Source organism: Loxodonta africana, chromosome 3 (genome assembly GCF_030014295.1).
Source record: "Loxodonta africana isolate mLoxAfr1 chromosome 3, mLoxAfr1.hap2, whole genome shotgun sequence".
In the NCBI taxonomy this organism is placed as follows: Eukaryota; Metazoa; Chordata; class Mammalia; order Proboscidea; family Elephantidae; genus Loxodonta; species Loxodonta africana.
The window spans coordinates 13,127,079-13,143,571 of NC_087344.1; the positions used below are offsets into that span (position 1 = coordinate 13,127,079).

Consider the following 16,493-nt stretch of genomic DNA (forward strand, 5'->3'; position numbering starts at 1 on the left):
TAGACTGTAAAGACAGAAGGGAATAAGACTGGAATTAGCCGCTGTCAAACTGCATTGAGATTATTTCACTATGTTGGAAATCTCTGAGGCAGGATGCAGTCAGTGAGGAAGTGAATATAGTTAGTGAAGAGAAGAGGCTGGTGGCTATACCCTAGATTAGACCTTGGTAGAACAAAGAACCTTATGTCAAATCACTATGAATTCATAGTTCCCTAGGATTGTTAGTCTCACCCTTCCTCTTGCATATGTTGGAATACATGGTACCTTGCTGATGCAGAATGTGTGCAATGTTTTAGGACTCAGTGGTTGTTGAGGATGTGGCCGTGGTCTTTACTCAAGAAGAGTGGGTTTTGCTAGATCTTGCTCAGAGGAAACTCTACAAGGATGTGATGATGGAAACCTTCAGAAACCTGGCTTCAATAGGTAAGAATGGCATCATTTTTTAAATTTAATCCTTTATTGAACAAAAATATTGTACTCATTGACTTTGCTCTGATACTTGGGCTGAGAAATTGGAATAAATTATTAAATAAAACAGGCATAGGCCATTGGAGCTATGAAGCTGAAATATCCTGGCTTCCCCATAAACATAAAGCCTTATATATTGAAGTGATTTTTATTACTTTTGTGATTAAAAGCCTTGTGGCTCTTTAAGTATTGCAAGTATAAGCATTGTCTTCAGGGTTCACTTTGGGGTACTGAGAGATTTGTGGTTTTGGACCTTGTAGAAAGTTTTACTGTGTTTGTTACAAGTTTGAAGTGATTATTTTGCTGCAGACATATTCACACTTGCCAAAATTCAGAGACCCTGAAGACCAAAGTATTTGTTCAGCATTAGGGAAGTGTTCATTGCTCTATATACTTTCTTCTGTCATGATATGTATTCCTCAATGAGCACATTGTCGGATATGTATTTCTCCATGAGCATCATCGAGACAGACAATATACGAATCCATTTTTTCCCAGGGGAGGCAAGAGAAAGATCTGAGGAGAGTGGAGATAGGATTCACCCCTATCCGCTGTGTCAGGGAGTACCAGGAAAGCAAGACGATTTGAAGGACCAGCCTTGTATAGAGGGAATGAGATTTGAATCAGTGAGCTAGAAAAAATTTCTTTTTAATTGAGGAGACGACTTCACAGATACCTGAGCTTCCTTATCTGCCTTTTTCAATCCACTTACTCCTGTGGTCGTGGAGAGATACTTTCTTTTTTTCTTCTTTTAATATTTCATGTGTAATGTATTTAATATATTTTTGCTTACCTGTTCTAATTACATCTATTTATGTCACCATCACTCTGATTCCTCATGGGAATATTTCTTAGTAAATGAATTTTTAACCATTGTTAAAGTTATGAAACAGTGAGATGTGTTTAAGTCTTTATTCACAGCAGCTTCCCTCCCCCCCCCCAGCCCCTGGTAATTCCTTTCCTTTCTGTTTCATATCATCAACCTCAACTTGAATCGTTGGGTCAGTGTCTGGAAATGTTAATGATGAAGAAAAATTATCCATTGAACATATAATAGTGCAATTCACGAAGAATAACAGTTCGTCCTCTATGTTAGGAGAAATCTTCAGCTTGTTTGTCAGTGGAGAGCAGCCTCAAAACCAGGAGAGACATTTTAGGTGAGTGTCATTCAAGTGAGAGAAAAGACTGCCTCAGATAAAAGTCCTGAGGTGTCATGAAATTTATATATGTATATAGTATACACATGCACATACAGTCATGTACTGCATAATGTATATGTTCGGGCATCGTCTGACCACATGTACCTCTGTGGTCTGATAAGGTTATAATAACTACAAAAAAATCCCAATTTGAATAAAGCAACTCTTCCAGATACACTAAAACATCGTTAATAAGACAGTACAAATAATAATTTTTTATGTGCATCACAAAGTAGTGTGCATTTGTTCTTACAAGCCATTGTATGTAACTCAAATTTTTAATATAATAGGCTTTTTGGGTTGGTTAGTAAATATGGGCTGTATGTAATTCAGGCATTGTAAGCCGGGGACTGCCTTTATATAATATGGTATTTGCACGATGTCTAAATCACATAATGTCTTATTTCACAGAACGTATTGTGGATGTGAAGTGAAGCATGTGCCTATTTTAGAAAAACAGTAATTGTAGTATCTCTGCTAGATGATTTAATGTATGAAACATGAGACAGCTCAGGGCAAAACCCACGCTTCTTCACAGTGTTTGGTAAAGGTGAAGTGAGAACAAATTTATTTCCAACAGTGTGTTGCCTATTTTCAACAGAAAGCATATGGTAGAGAACCTCCATGAGCATAATGAAAGCAATCAGTGTGGAAAAACCTTCACCCGGATTCCAGATATTACTGTGGTAAAACGAAATCCTCCAGAAGTAAATCCTTTTGAATGCTGTGAGTGTGGAAGTGCCTTCGTGAATCAGTCATCACGTAAGCATCATACCAGATCTCACACTGGATGCAATACGTGTCAGGGTAAGGAATGTGGAGAAGCCTGCAGTTGTCCCTCTTACTTAAGCATTCCTATGAGAACTCTTACTGGAAAGAAACCCTATAAATGTAAAGTATGTGGGAAAGACTTCATTTGTATCTCAGCCCTGAAGAATGCCGTGACAACAATTACTGGTGAGAAACACTGTGAATGTGACAAAGGTGAGAAGAAAGATTGCCGTAGTTTCTCATCCCTTCCGACGCATGTGAGAGGTCGTAAGAATCCTAAGCGTGAATGTCGGAAAACCAAAAGTCATCCTTCATCCCTCGTTTTACATAAAAAATTTCATAATAGAGATAAGCCTTATGAATGTACGGAATGTGGGAAAACCTTTAGTCGTTCTTCAGGTCTTATTACTCATACTAGAACTCACAGTGGAGAGAAACCTTATAAATGTGAGGAATGTGGGAAAGCCTTTAGTCAGGTCTCAGGCCTCACTAGACATATGAAAACTCACAGTGGAGAGAGGCCTTATGAATGTAAGGAATGTGGGAAAGCCTTTAGTCAGGTCTCAGGCCTCACTAGACATATGACAACTCACAGTGGAGAGAGGCCTTATGAATGTAAGGAATGTGGGAAAGCCTTTAGTCAGGTGTCAGGCCTCACTAGACATATGAAAACTCACAGTGGAGAGAGGCCTTATGAATGTAAAGAATGTGGGAAAGCCTTTAGTCATGCCTCATCCCTCACAACACATATAAGAAATCACAGTGGAGAGAGGCCTTATGAATGTAAGCAATGTGGGAAAGCCTTTAGTCATCTGTCACACCTTATTACACATGTAAGAACACACAGTGGAGAGAAGCCTTATAAATGTAAGGAATGTGGGAAAGCGTTTAGGCAGGCCTCATCGCTCACTACACATATAAGGACTCACAGTGGAGAGAGGCCTTATGAATGTAAGGAATGCGGGAAAGGATTTAGTTGTTCCTCACAACTCATTACACATGAAAGAACTCACAGTGGGATGAGGCCTTATGAATGTAAGGAATGTGGGAAAGCCTTTAATCATTCTACACACCTAACTGTACACAGAAGAACTCACAGTGGAGAGAAACCTTATAAATGTGAGGAATGTGGGAAAGCCTTTAGACAGACCTCAACCCTCACTAGCCATATAAGAACTCACAGTGGAGAGAGGCCTTATGAATGTAAGGAATGTGGGAAAGCCTTTAGTCAGTCTGGAGGCCTCACTATACATGTAAGAACTCACAGTGGAGAGAGGCCTTTTGAATGTAAGGAATGTGGAAAAGCCTTTAGTCAGTCCTCATCCCTCAGCACTCATGTAAGAACTCACAGTGAAGAGAGACCATATGAATGTAAGTAATGTGGTGAAGCCTTAAAGTTTTTTCACACCTCACTTCACATATAAGAACTCACAGTGGAAAGAGACCTTATTAATGTAATGGATGTGAGAAAGCAGTTAGTTCTCAGTCCGTATTGAATGTCAGTAACCTTACAGTGCAGAGGAACCTTATGAATGTAGTCAATGTGGGGAAGCTGTTGCTCATACCTCTTATTTCAAACACAAGAAAGGTAGGCGTAGTAGAAAGAACACTTATATGTATATAAAGAATGTGGTAAAGTACTTATATTTTCTGCTTCTGTAAATGTACAAACAGTGGAGAGTGTTTTTATGAATGTAAGTAATATGAGAAAGTCTTCAGATGTTTATTCTTTGGAACACATCTGAGTAGGCATTCTAGAGGGAAACAACATATGTGTAAGTGTTGTTGGATAACTTGCATACATTTTCTTTTTGCAATCCCAAGAGAAGATGCATGTCAGATTAACTGGAAGTGTAAGTAATGTGGGAAAATGTTTGTATTTCTCCAAAGTCATATAAATTTTCACATATCGAAAGCCAGTCAGCATATGAGAAGTCACACTGGAGAGACAGCATATAAACAAACGTAAGGTACCTGGGATCATAAAAAAAAAAAAAGGGATCATAGATATGTCTTTTTCTAGTTTTAGACAACCTGTGAGATATTACATTTTGTGGATTCATCCTATGACTGTAAAAGGTGATTGAGGCCTTCAGTGTCCACCCTCATGACGGCTATGAGACCTCACAGACTTCTGAGACACATTTCTGCAAACATTGTGAGAAGCCCTTCAATCACATAATATCCCACTTTGTGCACAAGGAGATTCATACTAGGGAAGAAATCTTACAAAAATTAAACACGTGGAATTTATCGCTTCCTTAATGCCGTGCGATTCAAGATCCCCTTATTTTCTGACGTAAACATTAAGATGATAAATACCACTTGAAATATCCTTTCAATTCTAGGACATGAATTTTGATAGCGTTTGCATTTTGATTCATTTATATAAAAATTCTGTTCATTAGAATGTCTCATCAGCACATGAGTGTTTTAATGTCTATTTTCTTTTTATCAACTATGTTGAATTTAAGTATCTTTTCAGAGTATAAATCAGCATGTTCCCATTGTAGAAAACTGTTTTCATCTGAACAGTGTGTAAAAAATTAAATTCACTTTGAATCTGAGCACTCTTGGTATGTTGAGTGTTTCCTTTCAGCCTTCCTTGAATGCAAAGCAATGTTTTTAACAGGATCAGGATTGTACTGTTTAGTGTTGTCATGGACTTATTTTACATCGCATCTCATTTTCCTTCGTTATTATGATCATTGGTTTACTGATGAAGAAAACACACGAAGTTTTAACTCAAAGTCTTCCTACAAGAAGGACTCCTCTCAAATGCTGGTGTGACAAACAGAGTTTTCGTGCAAGGATGGTTCATTCTGAGGCCCAAGGCAATTGTGTACCAACACAATGCTCTAATCTCAGCTAGCTGCAGTGGAGCTTCAGTCCTGCATCAACTTATAGCCTGTGCTTAGTGACAGAGTCTGACAGAGCCTTAGTTTTGATAATTCTGACATTCCGAGAGTTGTGTCCAGTCAGGAGCTGAAGCTGAAGTTTCTTGGCTAATATAGTGGTCTCTGTTCTACCTGATGTACACACCCACTGTAGGGCTTGGAGAAGAGAAGACACCAGCTAAGAGTCCTGTGTTAGTAGGGACAAGATAAGTGGCTGTTGGGCCTGGAGGTTTATCCAGTGCTACTCTGCCCCATAGTGAACTGGGAGCCGCCTCACGGACTCTTTGTGTAAAGGGCCTTGAAATGGAGGCTGAAAATTAGACTCTCATTTGATCCAGCAATTCCCCTTTTAGCATCCTATGGAAACCCCTGGGCTCTGTGCTGCTGTCTGTTGATAATAGTGGTAGATAGTGTAAATCAGTGTCTATCAGAGGGAAGGGAGTTGTTACGATAAATGCCCAGCCACACATCAGAATATTGATTCCCACTGAAGGATTTTTTTTTTTTTTAAATATCCAAAGAGTAATTCAGTTTTGGCATGTAAGCTGTTAAATGCATTAAGTCTTATAATCTATAGCACGATGAAAGTACAGAACAGTACCTCTCTGTCCTCCAAAAACATCCCTCATACTGCCCCTTTTTAGTAAAATCTTTCCCTAACCGTGAAGGCCTGGCAACAGTCCCTGCGCATATGATGCACTGTGTAGCTTTTTGATTAGGGATCCTTATGGATCCTTTCACTGAGCATGGAGTCTTGGTGGCACAGTGGTTAAGAGCTCCACTGCTAACCAAAAGGTTGGCAGTTTGAATCCACCAGCCGCTGCTTGCAAGCCCTGTGGGGCAATTCTACTCCATCCTGTGAGTTTGCCATGAGTCGAAATTGACTCGGCAGCTGTGGGTTTGGTTTCATTTAACACAATTCCTTTGAGACTCATTACATTGCTAGTTTGTTCCTTTTTATTGTTGTGCAGTGTTCCGTTTTATAGACATAACACTGCTTGTGTATTCACCATTTGGAGGATGTTTTGGTTTCCAGTTATAATAAAGTTGATATAAACATTTCTGAACAGGTTTTATGTGAACACAAAGTTTTCATTTTTCTCACATATCCCTAGTAGTGGGATTGTTATCTTATGGTAGATGTATGTTTAACCTTATAAGAAACTGTCAATGTGTTCTTAAAAGGGGGCTGTGCCATCTTGTATTCCAAAAGCAATGTATTATTTTAGTTGCTGCTGGGATCTACAGATTGCTTTCTGGAGGAACTAAAACCCTTCAGTTTGGACTCGCATCTGGGTAGTTGTTTGGTGGGTGGCTCATCTGATAGGCAACCTTGCATTTGCTGAGGAGAAAGAATAGCCTGTAACAATATCGATTAGACACACAGGTCTATTGTATGGGACTCTGGGCTATGCCATCACTGTCACTGCCAGCCTGGTGTGAACCCAGGGCTCAACCAAGTCTTTTTAGAAGGAACATAGTGTTTCTCATCAGTTCCCAGCTGCAGAATGTACCCTATGACACCAAAGTCCTGTGACACCAAAGTCCTCTCTTCCTGGTATGGAAACTGGAAGTAGATGTGTTCATTTGAGATAACAGGTCAGCCGTTAATCAACCATTTTATCACTCACTTCCTCCACCTCTTTCTCTAAAGTTTTTTCCTTTTAGCGCCTACTTGTTCTGGTTGAACTGGCATCAGTGGAGCTGTGGCTACTCCTCCTAAATTCAACCACATTTACCCACACCAGCCTACTGCTCATTCTGAATTGCTAGGATCAGGACACCTGCTTGTGGCTTGGGCCCTTGAGAGGAGGCTGGTTAAGAAATACAATTTTGGCCTTTTCATATGGTGGATCTACCCTCCTGAAACCTTCCAAGCAACAGTTGTATCCTTTTCCAGAAGGAAAAAGCATTTCCACCTTTGTGTTAAGGTGACTCTGGCCCCAGCTTCATCCTGCCCCCTTTGACATGGCAATTTGAGCATATTCCAGTGAATACTGGGTGCAATTTCTCTATCTTTAGGTGGCGGTTTTTGTTGTTATTAGGTGCCATTCAATCAGTTCCGACTCGTAGTGATCCTGTGTACAACGGAATGAAACACTTCCTGGTCCTTTGCATCTTCATAATCATTGTTATGCTTGAGCCCATTGTTGCAGCCTCTTTTTCACTCACCCTCTACTTTACCAAGCATAATGTCCTTCTCCAGCGACTGGTCCCTACTGATAACGTGGCCAAAGTATGTGAGATGAAGTCTGCTTCTAAGGAACATTCTGGCTGTACTTCTTACAAGACAGATTTTTTCATTTTTCTGGCAGTCCATAGTGTAGTCAATATTCTTCACCAACACCATAATTCAAAGGTGTCTATTCTTCTTCGATCTTCCTTATTCATTGTTAAGTTTTTGCATGTATATGAAGCAATTGAAAACACTGTGGCTTGAGTCATGCACACCTTAGTCCTTAAAATGACATTTTGGCTTTTTAACACTTTAAACATGTCTTTTGCAGCAAATTTGCCCAATGCAATGCATCATGGTTATTGAAGTTTCGTTAGTTATATGCTGGTGGAAAGATAATCTTTTTTAGGTCATTAGATTATGAATTAAGGACCCCTGGTGGTGCCATCGTTATGTGCTCGGCTAGTACCTGAAAAGTTGGCAGTTCGAACCCACCCAGCGGCTCAACAGGAGAAAGATCTGGTGACCTGTGACCATAAAGATTACACTGAAGTAAACCCTATGGCACAGTTCTCCTCCGTCAGCTTGGGTCAGTGTAAGTTGAAAATCTGTGCAACAGCACTTAACAACAAAAGGGTGCCCATGTATCTAACATAAATCGATCCATGAGTGAATGAATTAATATAAATACAAATTTACCATAAAGAAATTGTCTATTCAACTCTTTTCTGAAGTCATCTCCACCTTACCTCACTTGCATAACCCTAAAAATCCCCCAGAGCTTTAAGTTATGGGAGTGTGTAAGAGGAAAGACAATGTAGGCATGTTTATGCCGATAGCAGACATTGGAATTTAATTTACTATAAACAAGATGAATTTTGACAGGTGGATTTTCTCCTAGCTGTTTAATTTTAATTGCTGTTTAAACTTAATTTTAATTGCTCTTCTAAAGCAGCGCCAGTAAAACTAGCGCCTGTAACCCTGATCTAGATTCACCAATTGTGAAGATTTTGCCTTATTTGTCAATATATAAAAACATTATTCCAATGAAACATCCAGAGGTTAAGTGTAGACATCCAGCTTGAGAAATGCGAAGTGTGTTCTTCCTTTTTTGTTTTCTATTTCCAGGTCTTTGCACGTGGTATTATAATACTTTGTCTTCTCAAGCAGCCTTTTGAAATCTTCTGTTCAGTTGTTTTACTTCATCATTTCTTCCTTTTGCTGTAGCTATTACACATTCAAGAGCAACTTTCCGAGTCTTTTCTGACTTGAATTTTGGTCTTTTCTTTCCTTCCTGCCTATTTAGCAACAGTCTTTTTCAGTGCCTAAAAATCACTGCCCTAAAAATCCGGTGTACCCTACCTAATCATCCCTTCCTATCTCCCCCAGAATTTGGTGATTACCAGTGTTCTTTACTAGCTTTGCCTTTTCAAGAATGTTACGTAGTTGGAATCATATGCAACTTTTTCACATTGGCTTCTTTTACTTACAGTATGCATTTAACGTTCTGCCGTGTCTTTCTGTGGCTTGATAGCTCATTTCTTTTTATTGCTGAGAATATTCCTGTGTATGGATGCGTTACACTTTGCTTATCCATTCACCAATTGAAAGGCATCTTGGTTGCCTCCAATATTTGGCAATTATGAATAAAATTGTTATAAATACTTGTGCTAAGGTTTTTGTGTGGACATAGGTTTTTAACTCATTTGGGTAAATACCAGGGTGTGCAATTGTTGGATCATGTGGTAAGACTACGTTCAATTTTGTAAGAAACTGTACAACTAGCTGTACCACTTTGCATCCCCACCAGCAGTGACCGTGAGTTCCTGTTGATTCACATCCTGGTGATGTCATTGGTTTGGAGTTTAGCCATTGTAATCAATATGTAGCAGCATCTTCTTGTTTTCATTTCGAATTCCTTAATGATAAATGACGCTGAGCATCTTTTCACACGCCTATTTGTCACCAGTATATCTTCTTTGGTAAGGTGTCTGTTCACATATTTTCCAATTGCGTGTTGTCTTTTCTTATTGAGTTTTAAGTGCTCTTTGTATATCTTGAATATCAAATTAAAAATCAAACCCACTGACGTTGACTTGATTCCAACTCATGGTTCTACAGAGTAGACTGTTCCGCGGGCTTTTCTTGGCATTAAATTTTATGGAAGCAAATCAGCAGGCATTTATTTTGTGGCTGCACTGGGTGGGTTTGAATCGCCAACCTTTAGATTAGCAGCCAAACACAAAGCTTTTGTGGTACTCTGGGACTTTTTATTTTTAATACAACAGTCCTCTATCACAAATATGTTTTTGAAAAGATTTTCTCCTAGTTTTTGGTTTCTACCTTTGTCCTTTTTGGTAGTTATTTGCTTGATATATTTTTTCCATCCTTTGATTTTTAATAAATTTATGTCTTTGTTTCTGAGGTGTGTCCCTTGTAGACAGCATATTGATGAATCCTGTTTTTTTTTTTTTTAATCCATTCTTTCACTCTGTGTCTTTTTATGGGTGCATTTAGGCCATTTACATTCAGTGTAATTATTGATAGCTGTGAGTTTATTGCTGTTATTTTGTAGTGCTTTTTTTGTGGCACTAACATTTTCTTTGTTCCTTTTACTCTCCTGTGCTGAATTCCTTTTGTTTGTGGATTTCTTTTTCGTGTCTTTTGTTTTTGTTGGTTTTGTTTTTATTGCGACTTTATGTTTTTCTTCTTTATTTTGATGAGTACGTTTGTTAACTTTCTTTGCAGTTACCGTGAAATTTACCCTTATCTTCCTAGGTTTGAACCAGTCTGTTATTACTTGGTATTGCCCTGCCTTCCTCGCCATTAGAAAGTTCTATACCTACACTGTTTATTCTCTCTTTTACTGTTCTGACTTTGTTGCCTTTCTGGTTCCCTGTTGCAGTTCTTTTGGTTTGGGATAGTCCTTGAGAATTCTTTTCCTACCTTGTTATCTAGCTGGTACAATCTTGGATCCTAGATTCAGACTGTGGTCTGATGTTGTTTGTTCTCAGACTGAAGGACTCCCTTTAATAATTCTTGTAGGTTTGGTTTGGTTTTTACATATTCCCTTAATTTCTGTTTATCTGGAAATGTCCTAATTTCACCATCATATTTGAATGAAAGTTTTGCAGGATATATTATTCGTGGTTGGCAATGTTTTTCTTTCAAGGTTTTACATATATCATCCCATTGCCTTCCTTGCCTGCGTGGTTTCTGCTGAATTAGCCAGAGCTTAGTTTTATTGTTTGTCCTCTGTATGTGACTTTTTGTTTTTCTTGAGCTGCTCTCAGGATTTTTTCCTTGTCTTTGGTTTTAGCGAGTATGATTATGATATATCTTGGTGTTTTTCTTTTGGAGTCTCTCCTGTATGGGCTTTGTTGAGCTTCTTGGATCGTCAGCTTTTCATCTTTAATGGTATGAGGGAAGTTTTCTGTCAGCAATTCTTCAGTGATCCTTTCTGTGTTTTCTATTTTCTCTCCCTGTTCTGGAACTCCTATCACTTGCCAATTTTTGCTTTTGATTGATTGTATCCCACATAGTTCTCAAGGTTTCATCATTTTTCTTCATTCTCTTTTCTGATTTTTCCTCAATTGGGGTTTTATCCAAGTGTTTGTCTGCAATTACACTGATCCTGTCTTACATCATTTCAGACCTGCTCTTCACCCCCTCTGTGACACTGTCCATTTCTGAAATCTTGTTATCTTTTGGATTTCTAATTATTATTTTTGTATGATTTCTAGTTGTGAATTTATTTTCGCATTTTTTCTGTATTATTTTCCTGAATTCTTCCATTTTTTTGTCTGTATTTTCCATGAATTTGTCTTTTCCATAAATTTGTCTTTTTGTCCCTCATTTTTCTTTGCTTTTTGCTTCAAAAATTGGATAGCTCTGAATATTCAGGATTTGAATTCCCTGTCAGGTAGTTCTAGTGCCTTTTCTTCTACTGGAAAGTCATCTGGTGCTTTATTTTGGATGCCTACTGGAGCCATTCTGTCCTGTTTTTTATTAATATGTTTTGATGTCTTCTGTAGTCTTTGGGGCATTCTATACTTATTTTCTTCATTTCTTGATTGTAGATTTGTTTGTTTCATCCTGTTTTTTTTGTTTTATTTGGTTATGTCTGAGCAGGCAGGCTGTGTGTTCTTTGTTCATATGTAGTCAAATGATACTTTTCACCTTCTTGTCCAATGGGCAGGGCCGGTCACTCAGATATGGTGCAGCGGGGCAGGGCCAGATGAAGGGGAGGGGCTGGCGTGGATTGTTTGTTGCACGTACTAGGGCCAACAGGGCGGGGCAGGAATCAGTGCCAGGCAGGTTCCAGTAGGCTGTGCCCATGCTTCTCAGAGGTGTGATGTTCAGCACACAGTGTAGGTAGGCAGAAAAGAGGAGGGGAAGTTGTGATGTATGGAGCTAATATGGGTACAGGAAAGAGGAGAGAGAAACAGGAGCCAAAAACAAACAAAGCAAAAATAAAAAAGCGCAGAGGGTGTTTGCCACTGGAGTGGAGAGATAAGAAACCAAGAAATGGAGAAAGGGAAAAAAAAAAACTGGATAAAAATTTGGAGAAGAAAAGCCCCAGGGGCCCCACTGCTGCCGCCGTGAAGACTGGGGAAGTATCCCAGGCTGCACAGTATAGCCTGGCTAGAGGGCATATAGGTGTCACACATCACCAGGTATTCAGGACACAGGAAAAGAAAGTTAAGTATAGATAGAGGAGAACTGAGAAATGAAGAAAGATGAGGAAAAAGAAGAAAAAAACATGACCCCAGGAATCCTATCTACACAGCTGCACAGGTTGGGGGAATGGCTCCTAAGCCATGCTGTGCAGCCTGGCTAGAAGGGGCTCTGAAGTGTGAAAAGAGAAAGAAAATATAAAAACAGAACAGAACGAAGCAAAACAAGCAAAAAAGCATCAGGGATTCCACCAGTGTGGTGGTGTGGGCTGGGGGAGTGGTTCCCCAGTCGAGCAGGGCTTCACAGACTTTCAAGAAGACACAAAGATGGCACACAGAGCTAGGTATTTGAGAGAAAGGAGGGGGAGGTGGTAGGAGGCCCGGAAGAAACCAAAAGACATGAAAAGAAGCAACGTGAGCTCAGGGATCCGGCCATTGTGGGTGGGGTCAATCCAAGTGGCCCGGGGCGGAAGCAGTTGCCTCCTGGCCAAGACACTGTGTCTTGCGGAAACCAGAGAAGGCCAAAGGGGGAGGGATAGAAAAGTGAGGGTTAGGAAAAGGTATATCGCTTGTGACCGGGTGCTCTGTCTCCTGCTGAGAACTTTGTGAAGCTGCTTTCCCATACTCCTTGTCTGCTGATCTGCGATGTGGGTGGGGCGAATCCAAGTAGCACTTCCCGTGTGGCTGAGCTACCATAGCCAATACCAGGAGGCTTGGAGGTAGAGCAGCGGGGAGAGGATAGGGGTTGACAAAGCATGTATTGCTGCTTTCCGAGTGCTCTGTCTGCTGCTGGGAGCTCGGTGAAGCTGCTTTCCATGCTCTCTGTCAGCCGATCTCCAACAGGAGTCCAAGATGGCAGATCCATGCTGGGTTCGCTGATAAGGAAAATCTGCAGTTATCTTTCCTTGCTGTCTGTCCTCTGTCAGTTTCTTCTTCAATTCGTTGTTTGGCTGTGCTTTTCATGTCTTCATTTGACACTTCAGATTCCAAGAATGACGTTTGTCTCCGTTTTACTGAGTATTTTGTGTCTTTGCTGTGGACGGACGACATGGTGCTTCTATGGCGCCATGTTTGCCCGAAGTCTCCTTTCTTGTCTTGTGTCTTGCAGAGCAGAAGTTATATATTTTTTAACCATTTTATTTTTGTTTCTTTTTCCTGCATAGATTTTATGTGAAAATAAAGTTCATGTAAAAATATATAGGTAAGAAAACATTTGCAGAAATTTTTAATTTTAATGAAGCCCTTTTTATCTGTCATGGATCGTGATTTTAGTGTCGTATCTAAAAAATCATCACCAAACCAAGATTTCCTAGGTTTTCTCCTGTGTTGTCATCATGGAGTTTTATAGTTTTGCATTGACATTTAGGTTTTTCATCCATTTTGAGTTAATGTTTGCAAAAGGTGTAAGGTCTGTGCCTACAGTCCCTTTGCTTGCTAGTGGATATACAGGTATTCCAGTACCCTTTATTGAAAAGGTTATCCTTTATTGAATTACCTTTGGTCCTTACTCAAAAGTCAGATGACTATATTTTTGTCTATTTCTTGGCTCTCTTTTCTGTTCCATTGGTCTATTTGTCTATTCTTTTGCCAGTACCACACTGTCTTGATTACTGTATTATCAGAGTAAGTCTTGAAGTGGTGTCATGTCAGTCTGCCAGCTTTGTTCATCTCCTTCAATATTGTGTCGACTCTGAGTCTTTGTTCTTTTCATATAAATGTTAGAAAAAGTTTTTCAGTAGTCACAAAGTAACTTCGGAGATTATGATTGAGATTTTGTTGAATGCACAGATTACTTTGGGAAGAACTGGCATTTTAACAATATTGAGTTTCTCATACATGAACATGGGACATTTCTTCATATAGACCTTCTTTGAGTTCTTTTATGAGAGTTTTGTAGGTTTCCTCAGATCTTTTATGTATATTGTTAGATTTATACTGTCTCATTTTGTTGTTACAAATGTAAATGCTACTGTTTTTAATTTCAATTTTTTAATTGTAATTGTTCTTTACTGACATACAGGAAAGCGATTTTCTTTTGTATGTAAACTTTTATCCTGTAACTTTAATACGGCCAATTATTAGTTTCATGAGTTTTTTTCCCATATAAATAATAATTTCAAATGCAAAAAAAGGTTGTTTTCTCCTTAAGAGTCTGTTTACTTTTCTTTCTGTTTCTAGTTTTCATGCATTATCTAGGCCTTCTAGTACAATGTTGAATAGGAGTGATGAGTGGGAACATCCTTGCCATGTTCCCAATCTTAGCAGAAAAGCAACTAGCTTCTTGCCAACAATTATGATGTTAACTGTAGGGTTTTTGTAGATGTTTTTAATCAAGTTGAGGACATTTCTCTCTTTTCCTAATTTGCTGAGAATTTTTTTTCTGAATGAGTGTTGTATTTTGTCAGCTGTTTTTTCTGTAACTCTTAAGTACGTTCATGTTATTTCTTGTTTAAACTGTTGATGTGATATATTACATTAACAGGGATTTTTTTCCAAAGGTGAGATTGTGATTAATTTCTCATTTGCTTCTCCCTAATTTTTACTTTTTTACATTTATTGTTCATTGCTTGTAAAAATTTTAACCTTATTTTAAAAATTGGAAAATGGTAATTAACTTTTGAAACATAGTTATATGAGCTGAAAAATGGATAAAGTCTGGTAGTCTGTAGTACCGTGGTACAGAACAGTTTCATTCTTGTCTTCAAAACCTCCCTCTTGCTGCCCCTTTTTGGTCCAACGTTGCGCTGTCAAAGACTTCCTGGCAACTGGCCCTGTAAATATCATTCACTATGTAGATTTTCTATTCTGGCTCCTTTCGCTTAGCATAATAATTTGAAAGTCATCCACGTTGATGAGTGTATCAATAGCTTGTTCCTTTTTGTGTCATATTCTGTTGTGGAGACATGCCACAGTTTGTGTATTTGCCATTTGGAGGAGTGTTGCATTTCTAGTTTTTATGAATAAAGCTAAAATAAACTTTCTTGCACAGATTTTTATGTGAACATAAAGTTTTCGTTTTTCTTGCATATATCCTTGGGAGTGGGATTGCTATCATGGTTGCTGTTGTTAGGTGCCATCAAGTCAGTTCTGACTCTTAGTGAACCTACGTACAACAGAACAAAACACTGCCCGGTCTACACCATCCTCACAATTGTTGCTATGTTTGAGCCCATTGTTCCAGCCATGGTGTCAATCCATCTCATCAAGGGCCTTCCTCTTTTTTGCTGACCCCCTCCTTTACCGAGCATGATGTCCTTCTCCAAGGATAAAGTACTTGAGACGAAGTCTCTCCGTCCTTGCTTCAAGGAACACTCTGGCTGTACTTCTTCCAAGACAGACTTGTTTGTTCTTCTGGCAATCCGTGGTATATTCAATGTTTTTCGCCAACATCATAATTCAAAGGCATCAATTCTTCTCTGCTCTTCCTTATTCATTGTCCAGCTTTCACATGCATATGAGGTGACTGAAAATACCATGGCTTGGGTCAGGCACACCTTAATCCTCAAAGTGACATTTTTGCTTTTGAACACTTTAAAGAGGTCTTTTGCAGCAGATTTGCCCAATGCCATGCATCTTTGGATTTCTTGACTGCTGCTTCCATGGGTGTTGATTGTGGATCCAAGTAAAATGAAATCCTTGACAACTTCAATTTTTTCCCATTTAGCATGATGTTGCTTATTGGTCCAGTTGTGAGAATTTTTGTTTTATGTTGAGGTGTGTTTATAAGAATCTACCAATCTGTTTTTCAAAGGGGCTGTGCCATTTCGTATTCTCTCCAGCAATGTATAATTCCAGTTGCCTCTGAGATCTAGAGAGGCTGCTTTCTGAAGGAACCTAGCACACTTCTGTTTGGCACTGGTGCCAGGGAGGTACATTCAGGTGGGTAGCGTATCTAACAGGTAGCTCTGCATTTGCAGAGAGGAGGGGATGGCCTGAATCAGTCTAGATTAGACCACAGACCTATGGGTATGGGGCTCCTGGCTATGCCACCACTATCACTGTCAGCCTGTTCTGAGCCCAGGTCTTTTCAGGAAGGAAAGTAACAATTCTCAGCTTCCAGCCACAGGAAGTGGGCATTGCACCTCATCACAGCAATTCCTGAAGCCTGGTCCATACCCTCTCCTTTTGTGGAATCCAGAAATAGATGCGTACACCTGACTTAGCAGGTCAGTGGGTAGTCAGCCCTCTTTCTACTCAATCCATCCACCCCTATGTCTGAAGTTTTTTCTCCTGTAACAGGCAGAGTCAACGTGTCACCATGCAGGAGGAAGGGGAGGGTCCAAAGGTGGTGATGCAGGGTCACATG

At 39.4% G+C, this 16,493-nt stretch overlaps 1 protein-coding gene across 1 annotated transcript in view; it reads left to right on the forward strand.

The window, feature by feature from the left end:
- The window catches only part of LOC100653797 (zinc finger protein 883-like), a 66,405-nt gene extending 56,454 nt beyond the window's left edge, over positions 1-9,951 (forward strand). Inside the window, exons 3-5 of the mRNA XM_023540520.2 lie at positions 297-423; positions 1,475-1,625; positions 2,269-9,951. Of these exons, the coding sequence (XP_023396288.2) occupies positions 297-423; positions 1,475-1,625; positions 2,269-3,817 (1,827 nt within the window). The 3' untranslated portion in view covers positions 3,818-9,951. The remainder of the gene's footprint in view (positions 1-296; positions 424-1,474; positions 1,626-2,268) is intronic.
- Positions 9,952-16,493: the final 6,542 nt, after the last annotated feature.